This window comes from Hippocampus comes, unplaced genomic scaffold, assembly GCF_001891065.2.
Source record: "Hippocampus comes isolate QL1 unplaced genomic scaffold, H_comes_QL1_v1.1 scaffold276, whole genome shotgun sequence".
NCBI classification, from domain to species: Eukaryota; Metazoa; Chordata; class Actinopteri; order Syngnathiformes; family Syngnathidae; genus Hippocampus; species Hippocampus comes.
The window spans coordinates 738,639-762,812 of NW_017805074.1; the positions used below are offsets into that span (position 1 = coordinate 738,639).

Consider the following 24,174-nt stretch of genomic DNA (forward strand, 5'->3'; position numbering starts at 1 on the left):
CGAATGACCTGAAGATACCCGAGGCAAGCATCGGAAAAACATACACGAAAGAGGCAAGATTTGAACGCAGAACCTCAGAAAACAAAAGCATCAAAAAGTTATATATTTTCTACACTGCATTTCATTTATCTAGCTAAATTTATACTGAACGTTCTTCAGGAAATGAAGCAACTAATGACTTTGCAGTTGTTCAGATCTGTATTGCATCATCGTGAGGGCTGTACAGAACCTCAGAAAACAAAAGCATCAAAAAGTGATATATTTTTTCCACACTGCATTTCATTTATCTAGCTAAATTTATACTGAACGTTCTTCAGGAAATGAAGCAACTAATGACTTTGCAGTTGGTCAGATCTGTATTGCATCATCCTGAGGGCTGTTTCTAATATATTGATGGAAGGCTCCAAAGCACAATAAACAATACGTTTTTACCACAGTAATTTCAAGTTGATCATGATTACGTTTGTAAGAACAAGATCAAGTCAACTCTGGGAATTGGTTCTGTTTGAGTTGGCGTACCAAATGTGGCTGGTGAAAGTGATACAAACGTGTGAAACGTTCAGACGGGAGAAACCAACAGTGGTGTTTTGTCTCCCTCTGCTGGAGTATTGTCATCATTGCTGAAATGTCTTTGGCTCGATGTCTTTTCTTTTGTTTGTTTGCTTACAATGCCATTACCATTTGATGTTCATTTGTATTATTTGGCATATCTAATTATTTTTAATGCTGTTTTTCCTCTAATGATATGTGCCTTTAATTGATTCGGTTACCTTTGTTTTTGATTGTTTATAGACTGCTCCATATTTCCATGCATTTATTTGTTCCCGGTCCATTCAATTCATACGATTCTGTAGACTACACGTGTTATGACAGACACTTTGACAGTACTATATTGAGTTTGTCGCTTCTGCTGTGCTTACTGTCACTTTAACTCTCTCTCTCTCTCTCTCTCTCTCTCTCTCTCTCTCTCTCTCTCTCTCTCTCACTCTCTTCAATGCGGCAGATGTAAGATGCACGCACCTTGTTGAGGTGACAGATCATGGGAAATGTGTTGTATATCGCAAGATATGATTATGACGCTTTATTATCTCAGGCAAACACAATGATTGTCAGGTAAGTGGTGCGCTAAATATTATCATTGTTTTTGGAAACTGTAAATGCAGAGTGGATTGGGTTAATTAGTAGATATGTTTGAGGTTTCCACGAGCCTACTTGACACTCAAGTGCTGGTGTCATTTTTTGTGCTGAAATTGTCCTCCTTTGAATGCTGTTGATTAATTATTCACTGTGCCAAAATGTTTGATGAGGGTTCCATCACGAAGTTGATCTACGGATCTTGCAACGCGTTGGCATTTCAGCTACGTCATGACTTCATATCCCACAATCCAGAAGTAGGGGGCATACTTTCTGGTCAATTATTATTCATGGTGGAAGAATATAGAAAAGCATGCTTGGTAAAATTTCATTTCAGCAGTTATGATTTGCCAAATTCAAAGTGGCAAAAATCCGATAAAGCTTTGCATTTACTAAATACAATTCCCACTTTTGTTATACTAAATCCAGAAGGTGCATGTTTTTCTTAGGGTTTTTAAATTATGATGAAATGAAACCATACTTCCGGAACAAGAGGAGACTTGAGTAATACCCGAGTTTAATTCGCTTGGCGTCGCAACACTCTTTGTACATTCAGTTCGTCAACAAACCACATTTTGTTAAGGGTCTTCAATTTACGATACTGAAGAGTGTCTTGAAATAAATCTAGACGACCAGACGTATATGACCAGCACTAAATACAAGATATTTACTTGAAAATGCTTAATTTACACAACTGCGCATGCGCATAGCATCTTCCATCGCATCACCGACCTAAAAATGAAACTCCGACTAAGTGCTTTCGTAAAACTGACTATATGTCGTGCGAGAAGAATACACTTCCAGGCTGTGGATTATTTCATATGGAACGTCCAGGGAAATGATACATCTCTTTGGTTTGTTTGTTTTTTTTAACCGTGTCGGAAGTCAGTGGGCTTGACTCATCTCGCTTCATGCCTTCTCCTGAGCAGGCTAATTCATTTTTATTCTTAGAACATTGCCTTTGAAGGAGGCGATATTGCGATGGGAGGAAAACACCATGCCACTCTTGGTTGACGTTGTTACAACCAGTGTTTCCTGGAAGTCCTGGCGTAAAATTGATAACTATTTCAGGGAACCTTTATCGGTGCGCTTTGGCCAGGAACAAGTGAGTGCTAATGACGTAGCCGGATAACGCTCCGAAAAACACAACACCGACCCGCGCTCAGTGAAAAAGAGAACCTCTAAGCTCTGTTGGTGTTCCAAATTTATTCTCTGCATCTTGCTATGTTGGATACAATTTATAGTCACTTTGATATAACGATTTAATGCACAATTAAATTTAAGAGACTGGTGTTTCATGCAAGTAACGGGATTCTTGTTGTGTCGCAGCCCGAATGGAGTATTCATTCAACACCAGAACATAGTCCCATGAAAGTGTGTCTGCGCTGGGACACATAGCAGCGACAGCAACGACATGGCCAACAGTCCACACCAGTGGTAAGTTAAGATAAGAAGAAATTATACACGATGAAAAGATACGAAAATACAGTATTGCAATCGCTGCATGTTGACAGCGTTGGTAAAACGCTGTTAATGCTGGTCGGCGACTGGTTAGCAGGTCCGCCTCACAGTCCAGATAGATGTGGCTGTGTGGGTTTTCGCTGGATACTCAAGTTTCCTCCCACACTAAATTGTCCCTAAATGTGGGTGTCAGCGCGAATGGTTGTTCGTCTATGTGTGCCCTGGGATTGGCTGGCAACCAGTTGAGGGTGTACCCCGCCTACTGCCCCAGGGCAGCTGGGGTAGTTTCCAGCATGCCCGCGACCCTCGTGAGGAGAAGCTGATTAGAAAATGGATGGATGGCTTTATGGATGTCACTGCTGTTCTGGTTCATCTGTGTGGACTAAGCAGTCAGCCAAAGTTGAGCGTTTGGTGTCGATCTTTTAAATGTTATTTGTGTCCAGTTAGGTCCAGTAAAGTTTAATGGCCTTTCGACTTGCCCTGACGGGCTTAATGGGCGACCATTTCCCCCCATTTTCACTGAATGATTTTTTTGGGGGATGGGGTTTAAAAAAATCTCTTCTTTCCCCCCAACGCATTTCGGTGGGCTTCAATATTACGTACATTTTCGCCATTCGTATTCTAAACACAGGGGTTATGCTGGTAACACACGCAGTGTGTATGAAAGCGCAGGAGAAAACACAGGAGCCGTTATGATTGCAACTGTATAGTTACCGAGAGAATTGCCTTTCATGTGACATCTTGCATGCCCCTGAGGAAGGTAGCATGAATCAGTCATGTTAATTCCTTCAATAAAACTTTCAGCGAGATTCCAGCACCTAAGGGTAATAGATCATCAACAGATGGATCTGGTCAGTGGTTTGTTCTCATGTTCCTTCCAAACCTTACCTTTTAATCAATACTTACTGAGAACAAGATGCCTCCTTCCTGTAAGAGACCACATTTGATCTTTTGCTTTTGTCACTGCACTTATTTTGTATAAAATTTCATTTGAGAAAAAAACAAACAAAAAGAAAACAAAACTCAATTGCACCGAGCCCAAGCAAAGCATACTGTCCTTTAAAGAATGAACTTGGCTTGGGAAGAAAATAAACAATTGTTTGTTCTGTATCGAGTAAGCTTTTAAAGATCGCTGAAACAATTGAAAATTATACATATGGTAGAGAATATTGGGCAACAGAATGCAGATGGTGGATGTGATGTATAGATGGATATATACCGTAGAAACAAATCTTGATCAACTGTCATTTTGACAATACTGCTTCTTAATACGAGTAAAAAAGCATTCTGAATGTGTAATACATATAACAAATACTTTGTACGTTGAGCACACGTCTAATATTCTTGTACTCTTTTCCTCATAAACAAGATTATATGACATTTTACAATTGCTGCATTTGACACTTTTACCTCAATCTCATCTTTTCTTTTGCTGAAGGTTGCCTCAGGTAAATGTGCGTCATGACTACCTTGGCCTGAGGTCCTACCGGGTCTCTCCTTTGACATCGCTTGGTGAGGTGAAGCAGTTACTTTACGAAGACACAAACCTGCCTGTCAGAGAGCAGCGACTCGTTCACAATGGCAAAGTGGTACGTTATATTTTTACTTTGTAGCGACTACCTCTGCCAACCATGTTGAGGGGTTGAGGTTTTATTGGCAACAGTCAGGGGTGGGATTAAACCCAACTACACGATCAGGGCCTTTTTTTAATTCCAAAGAAACCAATATAATGGTCTCTTCTTTCCCCATTTAGTATGCCCAGTTTACAGTTGGTCCCCCCCCGCCCCCTCCTTGGAAAACATCATATGACAAGTTCAGTTTGAGTGCTGCTCTGTGCTTTTGTTGTCACATTGTACTAGTAAAGCTACACCCATAACAAATGGAGAACTGAATTCTCATTCTGTGATTGGAGATGAATGCAGAAGGTCCTATTATGGAGCTACAGACCAAATTTTGAGACATGTAGTGGGTTTTGGTTCAGTGAACATGACTGGGAGCTGACCTCGCACTGGCAGGCTAACTTGACTGAAAGCACCAGGTGCTGACCGCTGCTCTCTGGCTCTCCTGATCTCATTCGCAAAAATTAGCTGCAGGCCACACCTACATACTACGAATACTACACACCGCGAGTTCATGAACCTGCAGTTTACACAAGAATTGTACAGTCACTAACCACATTATTAGGTACACACACCCTTGCCTCAGTATGACACAGTGCTGCTGAAATATGAGCAAATATGAAACATGAGAACAAAATAGATGTTAAAAACGTATTACTTATCATTTATTCCATAGTATTCACTTTCTAGCTTGATAGGATCGGCAATCAAAACAGTCCATTTTTGTGACGTTTGAGTTTGTGCTCCACCTCTTGCATTAGACCTCATTGTGCAAGAGTTGTGGCCTGTGGTTCATCCAGAAAAGTCAGATCAGTGTTTTTTTTTTTGTTTTTTCTTTACTTGCAGAAACAAATAAGATCATACTATCATTATAATTAGTGCAGTGCCGGTGCGCAATCTAAATACAAATTGATTACGCTCGTTATTGGTTTTTGCATCCTTCTTGGGAAATGTGTAGGCTAATTGATGACCGCACTGTGGCGTGGCCATGATGACGATGATGACTGAGAGGTTTTTGTGTGAGCCACACAGTTGGCCACTCACTTAATACTGTACATGTAAGAACTGCTGAGCACAGTGGGTCACACTTTCACCTTGGACAGCCCATAATAACGCCATCGATGCCAACCTTCATGCTACGTCATTTTGAATAATGAGATCTCATGAAGATGATCTGTTCTGGAATCCCTGCGTGGTTTGATAAAAGGAACAGCAAAGTGGTAATGTGTTGTGTGTACCATTATTGTGTTTGTACAGTAAAGTTCTTTTTCATGATTTAATATTTTGCTGGTCGATCCCCATTTCATGAACTATTGAATTGTATTTTATTTTTTTCTTTCCTTGTCATTGATATAAATCCTGTTCTTTGTAGCTGGATGATAGCATGCCGATTGGTACTTTGCTGCCCACAGGAAGTCCTGAGGTATCTTTCACACTGGAGGGAAGAGGCCTCAAAGGCGGCGGTAACGGTCGAACTGCCTACGTTGTGGTGTCTTTCACTTCCTGTAGGGAACATCTGTTGATTCGGTTTTCCTTTGGCAGGGAGATTCGGACAGACTGCGCCGCCACTGGTTGAATTTCTCAAAGATATTCTGGGGAGGTACCCTGAAGGTGGACAGATTCTGAAAGTAAGTGTCATAACACATTTACATGACAACCATTCAGGAAAACCCACTTTTAGAAGAAAAAACAAAAGGCAACACCACTATGTCATACTTGAAAGGAGCTGATTCAAAATGCTGAGGATGCTGGAGCCACCGAAGTCAAGTTCATGTATGACGAGACGGAGTATGGGGTGGAGTCACTGTGGTCACCTGACATGGCTGAGCATCAAGGTTGGTTCTGAGCAGTCAGACTGGGCTGATAAACACTGAGACGGTATTCTAACCAGAAGACCTGTTGTTGCCCTTGTGTGTTTTACCTCTGTTAAGTGTCATTGAGGATCTGGTCTCCAGCTGATCTTTTGCGCTTACCTCCCCGTGACCTGAGCGATTTATTCCAGAGGCCATTCACCATTAAATTCTAGATCCCAAATAAAGTAGAGTATAATACGAAACAATGTAATATAATCCGATTTGCTCCAGGACTTTACCCTGCCTCTCATTGGTTTGGATTACGAGACACTGTCTGGACTCCACCATCATTTTTCATTCTGCTCACTTTGAATACTCTTAGTACTGCTATACTGTATGTAATTTATGATGCTACTTATTCTTTACTCATACTCTTCTTTTTAGTTTTATGTTTTTAGAGTTTTGTGAAAATTGACCCAGTAGTTCCTGAGATGTAACAGATCAAAGAAAGGCGGCCACGCCTCTTTTTATCAAACTAATTACAATTGACAGGCCGTAGTTGCCAAACCGTTGCTCCGATTAACCTAAAATTTGACATTTAGCCTTGTGTCACGATCAACAAGTACGGCAAGTTTCATTCAAATCAAAATCCATTTGATTACACCCGCTGGGAGATTTGGCACGGAATGACCTATTTACAGCTATTTGTGGTGTATTACCTTCACGGATTGGTGCCATCTTGGGTTTCCAGGTACGGCGCTGTATGTCTACAATGATGCCGTCTTCACTGCGGAGGACTGGAATGGGATTCAGGAGATAGCCAGGAGCAGGAAGAGGGATGACCCGCTGAAAGTTGGACGATTTGGGATTGGATTCAACTCCGTCTACCATATTTCAGGTTGTTGCTTAGAACGAAGACGTGTGTCTTTACCTCTCTCTTATTCCTGCGTGGTGATTCCTCCTGAGTAATAATTGCATGCAGGCAGACACCCCGTACCCACAATCTGTTTAGCATTTAGAAGATGGATTTCCAAGATCCTCACCAGTTGCTATCATATGCATCACAGCACTAAAACTCACGTTATACCTCCGTATTTGTTTAGATGTCCCCAGTATATTCAGCGGAGACCAGATTGCCATGCTGGACCCTCACCAGACCCTGTTTGGAGCCAACGAGTCAGGACAGTGTTGGAACTTAAAGACGGACGTTAACGAGATCTCCAAATTGTCGGACCAATTTGCCCCGTATGTGGGGATATTTGGGAGCTGTGAGAAAACCATTAAGGACGGCTGCTTCCCTGGAACACTGTTCCGCTTCCCACTACGCATGAAACCGTCCCAGCTCAGCAGCAACCTTTACAACAAAGAAAAGGTTTTGGAACTTTTTGAGTCATTCAAAGCTGACGCGGACACAGTATTGCTCTTTCTGAAGTGTGTTCAGAAGATCTCTTTGCATGTGCGCGAATCTGATGGTACAGAGCGGATGTTGTTTCAAGTTACGGCTCAAGAAAACACTGATGATAAACTTGAGAGGACAAACTCGCTGACGACTTTGGCTGAGGCGGTTGACGGCTACAGCAACCATGTCCCCAGTTCCACCATCACCTGTGTCACTTACCAGGTCAGCATAGAGACTCGGGATCAAACCAAGAAAGAGTCTCGGCAGATGAAGTGGCTTGTGTGCAATGGCGTTGGTGGGAGAGGAATGTGCGCTGAGTTGGACTCTCTTGCAGATGACCTCAAGTTCATGCCGGCCATTGGCATCGCTCTGCCTCTGTCGTTTGTAGAGAGAGAGAATGAAGGGGCCACCTCTGGTTTCTCAGGACGAGCATTTTGCTTCCTTCCCCTCCCGCCTGGTGAGGAGGGTGAGACAGGACTTCCTGTACATGTCAGCGGGTTCTTTGGCCTCACAGATAACCGGAGGAGTATCAAGTGGCGGGATGTGGACCAATGGAGGGATCCAGCTGCCTTATGGAATGAGCTACTTATAATCACTGTCATCCCTCAGGCTTATTTCATTCTCATCACTGAGGTCATCAAAAGGGTACAGACCAAAACGGACCAAGACTTTCCATTGTCCCCGAGAAGGACCTACGTGGCCTGGCCAGACCCAGACCGGGTCAAATCCCGGTGGAAACCCATCCTCCAGCCCCTGTTTCATGACCTCCTTCGGCACCATGTCTTCTATTCCCTCAGTGAAAGCTGGGTCAGCTTGGACCAAGCTGTGTTTTCAGAGCTCAACCTCGACAAAGACATTTCGCAGACTGTCATTAACTACCTCCAAAGCTCAGGGATGCAGGTGGTGCAGGTGCCTCCGGCAGTGGACTCGGTCTTGGTGGCCTACAGCACTCTCGAGTCGACAGAAGTGAGAAAGATCACGCCACCCTTGCTACGGCAGCTTGTCAGGAAGTCCAAACACAACGGGCCCTTAGAGGAGAAGCTGCTACTGCTGGAGTTTGTGCTGAGTGACGCTAATTACAGTGACCTACTAGGACTGGAGCTCCTGCCCCTTCAAGATGGAACGGTTGCCACATTTTCATCTTCTGTCACCGAAAAAGATTCTGTTTACATTCCATCTGCCGAGTATCCCAGGTGACGACTTTTTTACTGTACCGGTCCTATAATCAGATCAGTGGAACCTTGACTTAGGAGGGGGAACATAAATGTCTGCATGTATGTACAGCAGCAAGTACAATTAACTATGTAGCACCAAACTTGTTGCACACAATAGCTTCATACTGTCAGTAGCTGCATGACAAGTTTCAGTCAGTAATGATATTAATATTGTATTTGTCATCAGGTCTCTCTACCCAGGGCTCGAGGGTCGGTTCATTCTAGAACATATTAAACCTTCAGTCATGGAGAGACTCAAGGAAGCAGCCAAAAGCAGAGGTAACGGAATATGATGTTGATTTTTATTCATGAGAAGATTCTATTGCTGATGGTTTTGCAACACTGTGACAGCAAATGGTGTTTTATTCATTTTTCATACAAATAAAATATAATAAACGGTAGTCTAATTAATTTCACACTTCCAAAATGTGTCACTACAGTTCAGCGGTATCTTTGGGGGTGCTCAGGTATGTTGGTATTCAAAATGTGTCCAACGTTGACCTTCTTGCTACTAACGCAAACTAATGCATGGCTGGAAAGGAGCTCGAACTAAACTTTGAAGTTTCTACAGTGAATAAAACCAAGTCCTGCCCTTATGTTCTGTCATTGATGATTGTACGCAATGGACTGCATGCACGCAGCACGTTCACATTTCATGTCATTAGGCAGATAGCTCGATGTACTGTCCTCTCTCTTCTTCTTCGATGTCATGACAAATACACGCAATCACACACCTACAATGCAATGACGGAAAAATCCCCCAAACGTTGAAAATTTAAATTCTATAAAGTAAAACAGTTTCAAACCACACAGGTGCACGCTTTTACCCGAAATGATGGTATCTTATGAGATTTTACAGGAAATACGTCACAGCACTCGGTGCATAGAGTCCATTTTCATTCTGTGAAAACACTAACACATTTCTGCATTTTGGTCGATGAATTATTTGAAAACAATAAATGGTTTGTTTGGAATATGTCACAGTATTTCAATTGGAGTTGATGTAATGTTGTATTATCGCAAGTTTTGTCAACTCATTAACACTGTTTTTCTATGAAATTTGAACAGGAAGACCCTGTACTCAGCTACAAATGTTGAATCCGGACCGCTCAGCACGACTCATCAAGGAGATCCTGTCAACAACTTGGCCAAACAGAGACTTGATGACCCAATGGGAACCTGGAAACCAAGAACTGAAGCATCCAACTGTTTCTTGGTTAAAGATGGTTTGGAAGCATCTCTACATACATTTTGCCGATGACCTAAGTACCTTTGATGATATGCCTTTGATTCCGTTTGTGCCAGTAGAGGAATGCATGGAAAAAGTTCAACTTTTGCGCCTCAAATGTCCATCTCCTATCATTCTCGTAGAAGAGAACGAAACACAGCTGTTTTCTGAATGTCTTCTTGAACTTATGGAAAAACTTGGAGCTGTGGTCATGAAAAAACAGGATTCGTGTTTGCAGCATCCCCAACTCAAAAATTACATCCATCCGTGCTCTCCTGGAATGTTGCTACGAATTATGGGTAGATTGTCAATGCAACGTTTAGTGAGCCAAGTGTCATCTTTCTCTGTCCAAGAGAGGATTACACTCAGAAATTTCCTCTCCGGGTTGTCAGATGTCACAGAAAAAGAAAAGCACACTCTGCTTGAGCTTTCCATCTTCGAGAGAGTTGGGACCTGTGCAGAAGGTGCTTCGGCGTTTACATCACTGAGAGGGGCCAGAGCTTTGCATCACAGAGCAAAGTACCCACCGGATGTAAAATTATCTCTGTGCCTGGTTGGCTCCCGAGATGAGGAGTCCATTCGCCTCATAAAAAAACTAAAAGTAGCACAAGTGAAAACAAGTGAGTGTTTGAAAACGATCATCCATGATATTCAGAGTGGATTCTACACGCCAGATGAGATCACCAAAATTATGCTTTGGGCACTTCAACATTTGGCCTTCCTAAAGAATGAAAATTCATCTGTCATTGGATGGCTTTCTGCTCTTAAATTTATTGAACTGCCTTGTGGGAGGACCGTGACGGCCTCAGAACTTTTTGATCCAGATCTGGAGATTCTGCAGGATTTGTTTTACAAGGAAGATGAAACCAGATTTCCCACTCGTACATTCACCTCATCCCCTGATGTTCTCCATTCGCTGCGCCAGTTGGGGCTAAGAAATGAAGTACAACTCAGTGAGAAAGAGGTTCTTGAAGTAGCAAAGACGATAGATGATTTACAAAGTCAGCCGGATCCTGAGTGGGAGTCCATAATAAAAAAGGCAAAAACACTTTTGCAGATTCTCAACAAACAAACCAAACTGGTGAAATCAGCAGATACTCAGGCGTCTTTGTTAAAACTCAGTTGGGTACCTGTCTGCAAAGAAAGGCCTCCCAACTACCCCAGATCCCTGACTTGGGTTGGGGATAATCTGAACATCAGCTCTCTGGTCGACATGTGTAACATATCTCATGCTGTGCTTGTGGGATCCTCTGTTGCCCTGGTCGAACACACGTCAGCCGGTATGAAAAAAGCACTGAAACTTACTGTAGAGCCACGGGTGGATCAGGTCTTGCAGCACCTCAAAGCTGTGAATGACTGGCATAAATCTCAGTCCTTCACCACAGAGGATTGGTATCAGTTCCAGCAGATCCTGTTTGAGATCTATGGCTTCATGCAAGCTCATCTTGAGGGCGCCAGAGAAGCAATGACAGCATTGACTTTTGATTGGGTGTGGACTGGGAAGACATTCTCAACTCCTGGCCAAACAGTGTTAAAACCCCTGCCCAATTTAGACCTCCAGCCATATCTGTACTCTCTTCCCAAAACAATGAGAAAGTTTCACAAGCTGTTCAAGTTTTGTGGTTCACTTGAAGAGGTTTGTCCAACCCATGTGCTGGAAGTCATAACCACCATCCGAAAAAGAAGTGAAGGCGAGATCACCAAGGAGGAAAGCAAACATGATGTTCTGCTTTTGATCAACATCCTGCGGTGGCTTTACAACAATCAAATACGTGTTGACACGAACATGCATGTTCCTATTCTTAATTACAAGGATCCAAGCAAATTGGCAATGAGGCCCATTCATGAATGTACCTACTGTGACATCAAAGTCGACGATTTGAATGACCTACTTGAAGATGCATCAGAGCCGATCATATTGGTCCATGACGACATCCCCATGAAAACTGCGGAGTGGCTGAAAGTGCCATGTCTGAGCACGAGGCTGATAAATCCAGAGAATCTTGGCTTCGAACAATCAGGTCAACGTGAACCTCTCACAGTTCGAATAAAGAACATCTTGGAGGAATATCCATCTGTCGCGGACATTTTTAAAGAGCTTCTCCAGAATGCAGATGATGCTAGTGCAACAGAGTGTAGTTTTCTTATTGACATGAGAAAAAACACGGACATTCGAGAAAATCTCCTTGACCCGGGCATGATCGTGTGCCATGGACCGTCCTTGTGGTCTTTCAATAACTCGGTCTTCACAGATACGGACTTCCTAAACATTACTAGGTTAGGCGGATCAATGAAAAGATGTGAGGCTGACAAAGTTGGCAAGTTTGGCTTGGGCTTCAACTCAGTTTATCACATCAGCGACATCCCCATTATCATGAGCAGAGAGTTCATGATCATGTTTGATCCAAATATCAATCACATTAGCAAGCACATCAGAGACAAATCCAACCCAGGGATCAAAATCAACTGGAGCAAACAACAGAGACGCTTAAGGAAATTCCCGAACCAGTTCAAACCTTTCATAAATGTCTTCAATTGCCAGCTTCCTCTTGCCCAAGATTTACCATACAAATACGACGGAACCTTATTCAGGCTCCCATTCAGAACCGAGCAGGAGGCCTCAGTGAGTGAAATCAGTAGTTTGTACTACAACACCACCGATATCTACTCCCTTGTTGATGAGTTCAGTATATGTGGCCATCGGTTCATTCTGTTCACTCAGCATGTTGGTTGTATGGTCCTAAAGTACCTGAAATATGAAGAACCAAATCCTGCCGGAGCTCAAGATGTCGTGACCATAAACAAGAGCGTGTGGTCGTCCAAAGCCTCATATGGACCTTTGAGTATCCTTAAATCTGCGGCTAAAGTAATGAAGAAAGTAGCAAACACCAATAGAGTACCCACTGACATTCCCAAATCCGGCTGCATCATTCGCGTTATAGTTGAAGAGTTTCATAATGTCTTCAAACGTATTGTCGACCTCCATTCCCCATTGTTCAGGGGCTCAGAGGAAGATCCAAACCAGTACTTTGAATTGGCTGCCAAAGGGATTCAGACAAGACGGTTAACAGATGAAATGCCCCAGAAGGCAGTTGAGGTCACCAACTGGCTCATTTGCTCATGCATGGATGGAACTGAGGCACTCAAATTTTCGCTCACCGATAGTGGGAAAAGGCTTGGACTTGTGCCTTGCGGTGGAGTGGCTGTTCTACTGACAGAAGAGGAGAACAGGAAATGGACTGTTAGGTCAAATGCCATCCCGATAGGAGAGGTGTTCTGCTACTTGCCTCTTAGAATAAAAACAGGCCTACCTGTACACATTAATGGCTGCTTTGCTGTGACTTCCAACCGCAAAGAGATCTGGAAGACAGACACAAAAGGAAGATGGAATTCCGTCTTCATGAGACATGTCATTGTTCAGGCCTATTTGGCAGCACTCACGATGCTTCGTCTGATGGCCGAAAGTGGAGAGCTCCTTGACTACAGCTATTACGCAACATGGCCCGATCCAAGTCAGGTTCACGATGACTTCACATTAGTCAGTCAAGGGGTCTACCAAGAAATAGCCAAGGGAGGTGATGGAGAGCAGGCCAAGTTTTTTTCTGATGGCACAACCTGGGTGTCGATCAAATATGTCAGGTTTCTCGATGATGCCCTCCTCTGTAAGGCAGACATCGGTCCTGCCGCTTTCAAGATTTTCTTAAAATATCTAAAGAAGAGTGGCTCCCAAAACCTTTGCGCTGTTGAACTACCTGAATGGGTGAAGGAGGGATTTGATGATGCGGGATGTAAAAGGACCTTGATGGAAAACACCCTGACTGAGAAGGAGTTCTTTGCAGATGTGTTTTTACCGCACATCGAGGAAATTGAAAAAGAGCTTCGAAATCCCTTAATGCTGTACGTCCTGAATGACAAAATGGAAGAATTTTCACCAATTCTCAAGGAAATTCCTTGTATCCCCTGCTCCAGTCCCAACAAGGAATTAGTTTTACCCTCACGACTCATTCACCCAGAAGGAAGAGTCGCCAAACTCTACAGCACTGATGATGGAAGATTTCCTGCCGGAACTTCTAAGGACTACCTAAACCCAGTATGCTTAGTCAAGCTTCTGCAGCTGGGCATGGTGAAGGACGATCTGTCGTGGGAAGATTTGATTGAACGTGCTGAATCGGTTGATGCTCTGAACGAGAGTGATCACGCAGCCGCATGCTTTCGCAGCAGCGTGCTGCTCAGCCTCATCGATGAGAAACTTAAGATGAGAGACCCAGGATCGCCCGAGCTGCTAGAAAAACTACGTGACATCAAGTTTCTCCCGTTTCTAACAAGACCTGCGGGGTTCTCACTACCATGGCATGGTAATAGCTTCTCCCCAACAACCATGTTCTCTGCAAGAGAGATCTTTACAACTGAGCATCAGGACATCGTATGTCTGATGAAAACGGTGTTGAATGAGAACTCACCATCTTTCAAAGGTTGCGGCGCAATGTCATTGGCTGTGAAAGACTGCCTGGGTCTAATAAAGAAGCCCTCGGTTGAACTAGTGATCAGTCAGCTCAAGAAACTATCTCAGGCATTTGATGGCGTCACTCTCTATCAAGAAAACATAACAAATGCCTGTTACAAGTATTTGCATGAGGAGATGCTTCAAAGTGAGAAAGCAAAAGGGAAATTAACTGTGGAACTAAAAACGTTTAATTCTATTTTGGTAGAGAACACCTATGTGAATCCCTCCAAAGTTGCATTCCACTTAAATTTTGATGCTGCTCCACACCTTTACCAGCTCCCGAACAAATACAGGAACAGCTGTCGTGAGCTCTTTGAAAATGTCGGCGTACAGCCAAGCTTCACAGTTGATGACTTTTCATCAGTACTTGAAATTATGAAACAACAATGTGGGCAAAGAACTCTCACTGAAGAAAACTTCCAGCTGAGTCGCAGAATTGTCAGTGAGGGAATATGGAGCTTGATACGTGATAAAAGTCCAGAATACTGCCAAGCAAATTATGGTGCCATTCTTTTACCAGACTCAAAGTTAATGCTCCAGCCATCGAAATCTCTGTGCTACAATGACTGTCCTTGGATTAAAGTCAGAGACTGTTCCGTGAAGTACTGCCATGGAGATATTCCAAGAGAGGTTGCCGTGAAACTCGGAGCAGTTCCGAAACGTCACAAGGCCTTGGAGAGGTACGCGTCAAATGTTTGTTTCACTGCACCTGGAAGTGAGTTTGGTCAAAAGGAAAAACTTACAAGTCGAATCAAAAGCATCCTGGATGCATATCCATCTGAGAAAGAGATGCTGAAAGAGCTGCTTCAAAATGCAGACGATGCCAAAGCTACTGAAATCTACTTTGTCTTTGATCCCAGAACACACCCCACTGAGAGAATATTTGATGATAAATGGATTCCCATGCAAGGTCCTGCACTTTGTGTGTACAACAATCAGCCTTTCACTGAAGATGATATCAGAGGAATACAAAACCTTGGAAGAGGAACAAAAGAGGCAAATCCAGGAAAAACTGGCCAATATGGCATAGGATTCAACTCTGTCTATCACATCACCGATTGTCCCTCATTCATCTCAAACAATGACATCCTGTGCATATTTGATCCACATGCACACTATGCACCTGGGGCAACATCTGTGAGTCCTGGAAGAATGTTCAGAGACTTGGACTCTGACTTCCGATCTCAGTTCTCTGATGTCCTCAATCTGTATTTGGGAGCTCATTTTAAATTAGAACGCAGCACAATGTTCCGATTCCCCATTCGCTCTACGGATATGGCGAAGATATCAGAGATCAGCGCCATCCCAGCGTCAGACAGAATGGTCCAAAACCTCCTGGAAAAGCTAAAGAATGATGGTGCAGAGCTTCTTATGTTCCTGAACCACATGGAAAAAATATCAATCTGTGAAGTTAACAATGTAACAGGAGACCTAAACGTACTCTACTCTGTGATTGCAAAAATCACGGATAGTGATCGCTTAAAGCGCAAACAGTTCCATGCCTCGGTCATTGACAGTGTGACCAAAAAGAAGCAGCTCACTGCTATTCCAGTTCAACAGATAACCTACACAATGGACATAGAGGACACAGAAGGTAATTTGACCACTTGGATGATCTGCAATCGTTCTGGCTTCCCAAACATTGAACTTGTCTCAAAAAGTGTGATATCAGCGCACAAGAATGAGGACATAACACTATTTCCACGTGGAGGAGTCGCGGCATGTGTTAGCCACAACTACAAAAAACCCCACAGAGCCTTCTGCTTTCTGCCACTTTCGCTTGAAACCGGCCTCCCCTTTCATGTCAACGGACATTTTGCCCTGGACTCTGCCCGAAGAAACTTGTGGAGAGATGACAACGGAGTTGGGGTGAGGAGTGACTGGAATAATAATTTGATGACGTCACTGATAGCGCCCGCTTGTGTGGAACTGCTGATTCAGATCAAACGACGATGTTTCCCGGGCCCTGATCCAACTATGACCGTGCTACAGGGAACTCCCCTTCACGTTGCAAAAGATATCTTGAAAAAGTTTTTGTTTTTCTTCCCAGTCAACAGAATGGACATCCAGCCAGATTGGTACTGCCTGGTCAAAGCCGTGTACAGCTGCATCCACGTGGAGCTGAAGCGCCTTCTGCCTGTCGTCAGAGCGCCACAAATGGACAACTCTGACATGCACTCGGTCATTTACATCTCATGGGCAACCACATCCACGGCTCCCAAGGGTCGAGCCTTTTTTGACAATCTGCTACAGGATGAACTGCAGAACCTGAAAAACACAGAGTACAATATCACCTCCAGAAAGTCTGTGGCCGAAAATGTTTACAGGCTAAAAACCTTGCTTCTTGATATAGGTTTCAACCTCGTTCACAGTTGTGACGAGACTGCAAACCTCTACCTGTGTTTGGAAGATGCAGGGATAGCAGTGAGTTATGTCACACCGGCGGAAGTCCGCAACTTTCTTCACACGTTCTCATCCCCGGACACCTCTTGTCTTGTCGGAAAGCTGCCCTGCCGCCTTCAACAGTCAAACTACAAACATGTTCATAATTTGAAGCTTATTGTTGATTACTGCTTCAAAGATGTTGAGATGGATGGAACCGTAATTGAAGGCCTCCCTCTGTTGCTCACGATGGACAATATTCTTCAAGTATTTGATTCCAAGAGACAGAAATTTCTAACATCACACCATGAGCTCATTCCATCCAGAAAGGAGATGTTCGTGAATACAATGCATCTCAAATACAGCGCCATCTTGTTGAAGGCGGAACTAGCAAAGGTATTTGACATCAGCAGCTTTGGTGATCTTCTGGGATCTGTTCTTCCAAGAGAGTATCGAACAAAGGTTCCTGTTAAGTGGCGAGACACATTTGGAAGTGAATCCTGGCTTAAGGGTCTATGGAACTTCATCAGCGAGAATGTGGCACTCATGGAGGAGCAGCAGGATATCAAACCAAATTTTGACACGGTCCTTGACATCCTCAAGGACTGGGCTTTGGTACCTGGTATCAAGTTCATGGCGAGAGAAAAGCTCGTTATTCCCGAGTATGACATGCTTTTACCCCTGAGTTTAATGAACATAGCCATATTTCCCCATGGCCAAAATGACAAAATATTCCACACCCTAATGAAAGCGGGATGCATTCAACTAGCTGTGAACAAAATCTGTGTCAAAGAAAATCCACTCATGCCGTTTCTGTCACACCATACAGCAAACATTGAAAATCCATCAAGTGTTCTGAAAGCTCTTGAGTACATGATTCAGACGTCTGCATTCAAGGCCGGAAGCCTAACCGATAAGGACTTTGAGGCACTTCTGTTGTATTTCACCTGCAACCTAGCGAGCCTCACACAACAGGATGCACAGAGCCTAAAACTACTCCCATGCTTCAAAGCCGTGAGTGGAAGATACATTAGCATTTCAAATTATGGCTCCACTTATGTGCTTGCAAAAAACATTCCCACGGCAGATATAGAGAAGTGGGCCCACACAGCCACTTGTGCATTTCTTGCCGATAGCCCGCAATTGAGAGAGCTGTACACTTTCCTTGGCTGCATGCCAATTGATGACATACAAATTTACCTTCATCATCTCCTGCCAAAGTTTGAAAGTCTTTCCTATAACGCCAAAGCCGAACACATTGTCTACTTGAAGGACAGACTATTGTCAATGGAAGAGTCGTGTGAAATGAGGGATCATCTGTTTGACAAATTGGAAGGGCTGACCTTTATCTATGACTATTCAAACAGACTCAGGTCAGCCAAGTTTTTCTTTGACCAAACAGTGAAGGTGTTTGAAGTTATGCTTCCTGCCAAGTCGTTCATACCAAGTGATTTCTTCAGGAAAGTTGAGCAATTGTCAAAACCCAAGAATGTATCATTGTCGCTCACGCCCTGGATAACCTTCCTGAGGAAAATTGGCTTGAAGCATGAAGTGTCCCAGCAGCAAATTCTTCAGTTTGCAAAAGAGGTCAGCATCAAATCACAAACCGAGAGCTGGACCAAAGACAAAGTGCAAAACATCATCGATGTTCTCCTGAATCATATTTTCAAAGAAAGGGTGGATTTGTTTCAAAGTACTTTTCTGAAAGAGCTCTCATTGATACCATTTCTTTGTCCCGAGAGAGCGCCCAAAGAATTGATCAAGCTTCATTCTCAATACCAAGAAATGAATGGAACACTTCCTCTTATTCGGTTCAGCGGGTCTCAGGTCAATCCCAAATTCAAGCAAACAGATGTAATTCACTTACTGTGGACAGCTTGCCCAATTTTGCCTGAAAAAGCTACCCCTTCAAGCATCAAGGAGCAGGAGGGAACCACACTAACTGGACAAGAGCAACTTGATCAAGTGCTAGCCACATTGGGGGTCAACTTGGACCCGCCATTGGAAAAAGTCATTGGTAACTGCAAGAATGTCTGCAACATATCCAATCCAGATGATGAAATGGTAAAAACTAGGAACAAAGTTTTGAGGTCCACATATGAGTTTTTAAATGCAGATAAAAGAGATTTTCGCAACCAGCTTCGCGGGGTGGCTTTTGTCATGGTGGAGGATGGCTTCAAGTTGCTGAAACCCGAAGAAGTTGTGATCAATTTGGACAATGAATCGGACTTCAAGCCCTACTTATACAAATTACCCCTGGACCTTGGCACCTTCCATCAACTGTTTAAACTTCTTGGCACAGAGGACATTGTGTCAACCAAACAATATGTTGAGGTGCTGTGTCGGATCTACAGAAGTTCTGAAGGCAAGCAGCTTGACCCGAATGAAATGAGGACCGTGAAAAGGGCTGTGTCCGGATTGTTCAAGGCTCTTCATAATGAGCCCGTGGAAATGCGGAAAGATCTGGAGAGTCTCAGAGATTTGCTCTTTTATCTGCCAAGTCATGATGGAAGATTAGCCAAATCCAGTAGTTTGGTCTATGATGACGCTCCGCACTACAAGAGTCGAATTCAGGGTAACGTTGGCGTTCAGATGCTTGTGGATCTGAGCCAATGCTATCTGGGCAAAGATCACACGTTCCATACCAAGTTAATCATGCTGCTTCCTCAGAATCTAAGGCCGAGACTACTGAGCAGCATTCTTGAAGAGCAACTGGACGAAGAGTCCCCCAAAATGTGCCAGTTTGGAGCTCTGTGTTCACTCCAAGGTCGCCTCCAGTTGTTGCTCTCCTCTGAACAATTCATCACAGGACTGATCCGAATAATGAAGCACGAGAATGACAATGCGTACCTTGTCAATGAGGAAAAAGCCATACGGCTCTGCAAAGCACTTTGCGAAGGGCTGAAAGTATCTTGCTTTGAGAAGCTCCAGACAACCTTAAGAGTAAAAGGATGCAGCCCCATCCCACATAGCCGCAGTGAAACCCTTGCCTTCCTCAAGAGGTACGGCACCGCTGTCATTCACCTCTACATCCAGCATTCCGACAGCAAAGACATCAATTTTCTCTTAGCTCTGGCCATGACACTGAAGTCTGCTACGGACAATCTGATCTCAGACACCTCTTATCTAATTGCCATGTTGGGCTGCAATGACATCTACCGGATCACAGAGAAGCTGGACAACCTCGGTGTCAAGTATGACTCCACGGAGCCCTCCAAACTTGAGCTACCCCTCCCTGGAACACCAATTCCTGCTGAGATACATCACACCCTCCTCATGGACCCAATGAATGTTTTCTACCCTGGAGAGTATGTGGGTTATCTTGTTGACTCTGAAGGAGGAGATGTATATGGCTCCTATCATCCCACGTACACATATGCAATCATTGTTCAGGAAGTAGAACGAGAAGGGGAGGAAAATGCCACTTTCCTGGGAAAATGTTTCCAGATTGACATTGGTTACAGCGAGTACAAAATAGTCAGCTCCCTTGACTTGTACAAATTCTCCAGACAAGACGAAAGTGCCAACGTGCAGGAAAGCAGCGCCCCATCGACGCCCACAAGTCCAGACAGTCGCACCTCGGGGCAGCAAATGGCCCACCCTCTTTTTGCTAGCAGAGACAACCAGAGACCTCCCACACAAAAACAGTCCCCCAAAAAGATCAAGCTGAAAGCTCTGCCAGAGATCCTGAAAGAAGTCACCTCAGTAGTTGAGCAAGCTTGGAAACTTCCCGAGACGGAGAGAAAGAAAATTCTGCGCCGACTATATCTCAAGTGGCACCCGGACAAAAACGCGGAGAATTTGGACATTGCAACGGAGGTTTTTAAGCATTTGCAGAATGAAATCAACAGAATGGAAAAGCAGCCTTTGTCTGACCCGCAGAATACAGACCGAGCATCCAGGAGACCTTTCTCAACATCCTCCGCTCGCTTCCAGTCAGAGAAGTCCTCCTTCCAAAGGTTTTATTCGTCTTGGAACCAGGAAGCAACAAGTCACAAGCCGGATAGGCAACAGTCTCGGGGAGATTACCCAAGCTATGCTGCTTCACACTCACACAACCACCGCTTTTTCGTGCCGCCGACTTTTAAGACGGTAGGAAACCCCGTGGAGGCTCGCAGGTGGTTGAGACAAGCCCGAGCCAACTACTCTGCGGCTCGCAATGACCTCCACAAAAACGCCAATGAGTGGGTCTGCTTTAAATGCTACCTGGCCACAAAGCTCGCCCTCATTGCCGCAGACTACGCCGTCCGAGGAAAGTCGGATAAAGACGTGAAGCCAACGGCCCTGGCGCAAAAAGTAGAGGAGTACAACTCTCATTTGTCGGGACTCGCCAGTGATGTTCAAATACTGGAAGGCTACGGTGTGGACAGTCTGCGAACCCGCTACCCCGATCTTCTGCCCTTTCCACAGATCCCCAATGACAGATTCACGTCTGAAGTAGCCATGAGGGTGATGGAATGTACAGCGAGGATTATCATAAAGCTTGAAAACTTTGTCCAGCAAAAAATGTAAATGCACTGATGACCAGTGGATGTGTGCAATAAGGAGGTATCTACAGCAGCTGGCAGCTTACGGTTACCTATGCACGTGTGACTGTGAGTGTGCGGCTCCCGTTACAGATCAGGCTGCCGCAACGCACATTTGCTGTTATAAATGTGCATCAGCTGTACATATGATTGCCTCAGCAATGTTGTGTTTCCCAAAGTACAGGATGTTGACTTTTTTTTTTTTTGAATGCTGCTTTTTACTGCTATTTTTTTACAAGATTGTATTTATCTATTTTATTGCCACAGAAACAGGAATGTAAGCGATGTGCTCAAACTGGAAAAAGTGCAGGTAATCTGTAAGTATTAGACATTGTTATGCAATGTCCCTGTTACATTTGTTATACTTCTTTTTGTATTTGTGTATTCTATTTGTTTCATTAATGCCGAAGTTGGACATATTCTGCAATTGTAGTCTTCTTCTTTATGGAGGAAGCACCTTTCAAAAATATATTTATGGTCTTGCACTTGTCTCATCTTCTTGGAACAATCCACTGTGAATTTGGTCTCTTCTGTCTTTCTTTTGTTCGTTCTCCATAATTTTGCCTCAGCAATGTCAAATACATAAATGTTGCATACAGATTTTGTGACTATGAATCATCTTTACCTGCTCAAATGAACTTAGTCTCTGTTTTACACGGCACAAACTACGATGCCGTTTATTGAACAATTCATAAAAACAGTGTTGCAGATAACAAACGAACAGAAAATTGAATACTTTGTAGTTTTATGGAGATTTTTAAGTGCAATTCAGGTCCAGCTGGAACATGCAAGATTCTCCACTCACCTTCTTAACATTAGCGAATAGAGAACAGCATTTTTTTTTTCCTTTAAAGGCTCATTCGCACATTTAACCGCACTGGAAATGTCTTTTAAAATGTTATGCCATTGTCATCTGTTATTACCTGAAGCTTGAAAGGACGCAGTCGAGAGAACTCGAATTAAAGTACAGGTACAGTAGAATTGTGTCGTGTGGATGTAAGCCGTGCCATCAGAAGGCCCAATAAATTATTTCAACATTGAATTGCTTGGAAATTCAAATGCTTAGCCCAGAAAATTGTTGTGGTTCTACCTTTTGTTGAATCTTCCAGTCTTTATGGTGATGATTGTGGTTTTATACCTTTTGTTGAATCTTCCAGTCTTTATGGTGATGTGACAAACAACAACCAATCGACCCCTTTTTTCATGGTTCGAGACAAATGTGACGTCGTAGTAATGCGCTCGTATTGTTGGTGCATAAAGGCGGTATTTGAGAATGCGGACACAACCGGAAAAACGGGACCGGAATTTCTTGTAAAGTTTTTCCTCAACTAAGAAATGAATTGGTTTTCCTACTTTTTTGAGCAAGTACATTTTGAAGGATATGTTCAAAATGAACACCACAGACAGATGCAACAATCGTCTGTACATTTGAAGTAATAGAAATGTCCACTAGAGAGCGACAGAGAACCAAAATGTGGAAATGGAGTGCGTTTTTTTTCCTAGTTTGGTCATTTTGACGTCACGTTCCATAAGAGTTACATCAAATATTCACTTCGGAATATAAATATGATACTTTTGCTTTAAACGTGATGACCCACGTTTAGTCATTTTGATGTCACGTTCCATAAGATTTAATCAAATATTCACTTCGTAATATAAATATGATACTTTTGCTTTAAACGTGATGAAAACGTTCCACCTTCATGCAAATTTTAAATGGTCTTGAAATAATTGTGAAACTATTGCTTAGACACGTCTGAAAAGAAGAGCACAATATTTATTGGAGATGCCAAATCATTCAATACACATTCCATACTTTTCAAAAATAGGCCAAATCTAACTGCAACTGTATCACAAAACGGCACTGTGACACAGTCAATACTGTATGCCATTACAGGAAGAAAAAAAAAGACATCATCTTACAACACAAATAACTTTATTGTTTTATATTTGTCATTATCTTCTTTTGGGCGAGAGGAGATCTTTTCAAAATGAAATCGAAAATTGAACAATAAACTTGTGTTTTTGCATGAGACAGTTTGACAAAAAAGGACACAAATTCAACTAGATGTAACGCTGTTATCAAAATATCCACCCTGTAATCCAGTTTGCTACCTACATTTGAGATAGTGACGTTATCTTTTAAACCAAATTATTATTAATTATTACATGAGGTACACCTGCATATCTAATCAGCTAATCAGGTCCAAAATATATGTATCAAAAATTCCGTCTTTACAAAGATAATTATGCCCAGTATCAAAGAGGTATCGATTTAACATTATTACGGTTAGTTTGTAGTGGAGCTGCAGAGAGCGTTTGATCCTCTCATGTTGCTAAATAAGGTAAATATTAGTTCTGCGCTGCTCCAAAATACAAACAATGATAATAATAATAATGCCAAATCAATGTAACTGTGAAATGTCAATCAAACATGTTCTAAATCATGTTGAATGCAGCTCGTGTATTGAACCGAATTGGATTGTGCAGCTGTGCCTAATGAAACTGGTACATCATTATTTTCCCTCATTCTTCCACAATCAGGCAAACATGCTAAATACCAAACCAAAACACAAACCTTAGAGCGTCAAAATCCCCCCCCCCAAAAAAAATCACAACTAATCTGATCTAGTATACCCTGAATATATATCATGTTCTATTTTTTTCTCACAACACTCCAAGCCCCATGTGTCACTTTGTATTGCACCACAAGATTATATTGCATAGGATGTAAGCTGCGAAGCAGCTCCTCATTGCCCAGCCATGATTCGCGCGCGTGTGTATGTGTGTGTGTGTGTGTGTGTGTGTGTGTGTGTGTGTGTGTGTGTGTGTGTGTGTGTGTTTGTTTCCTGCAGTCTACAAAAGCAGCTCCTCATTGCCCAGCCATGATTCGCGTGCGAGTGTGCGTGTGTGT

The 24,174-nt window shown here is 43.1% G+C and overlaps 1 protein-coding gene and 1 long non-coding RNA gene across 6 annotated transcripts; one reads left to right on the forward strand and one right to left on the reverse strand.

Annotated features, from left to right (window-relative positions):
* Window positions 1-947: 947 nt before the first annotated feature.
* Window positions 948-22,302, forward strand: sacs (sacsin molecular chaperone). Of its 5 annotated transcripts, none has more exons than XM_019864949.1 (11): window positions 948-1,113; window positions 2,464-2,571; window positions 4,034-4,184; window positions 5,587-5,677; window positions 5,757-5,842; window positions 5,938-6,049; window positions 6,759-6,905; window positions 7,111-8,599; window positions 8,808-8,899; window positions 9,061-9,087; window positions 9,689-22,302. In XM_019864949.1, exons 2-11 carry the CDS (start codon window positions 2,549-2,551, stop codon window positions 21,244-21,246), a joined length of 13,776 nt encoding a protein of 4,591 aa, XP_019720508.1. In that variant the 5' UTR covers window positions 948-1,113; window positions 2,464-2,548; the 3' UTR covers window positions 21,247-22,302. The 5 variants fall into 5 exon arrangements, with proteins under 5 accessions (XP_019720508.1, XP_019720507.1, XP_019720509.1 ...); XM_019864948.1 differs by lacking the exon at window positions 948-1,113 and adding an exon at window positions 1,836-2,239; XM_019864950.1 differs by lacking the exons at window positions 948-1,113; window positions 9,061-9,087 and adding an exon at window positions 1,836-2,239.
* LOC109512879 (uncharacterized) lies at window positions 22,028-22,793 on the reverse strand. The gene is made up of 2 exons (XR_002167611.1): window positions 22,399-22,793; window positions 22,028-22,350 (listed from the first exon to the last, which is right to left on the reverse strand). It is a non-coding gene; the product is annotated as an uncharacterized LOC109512879 (long non-coding RNA).
* Window positions 22,794-24,174: the final 1,381 nt, after the last annotated feature.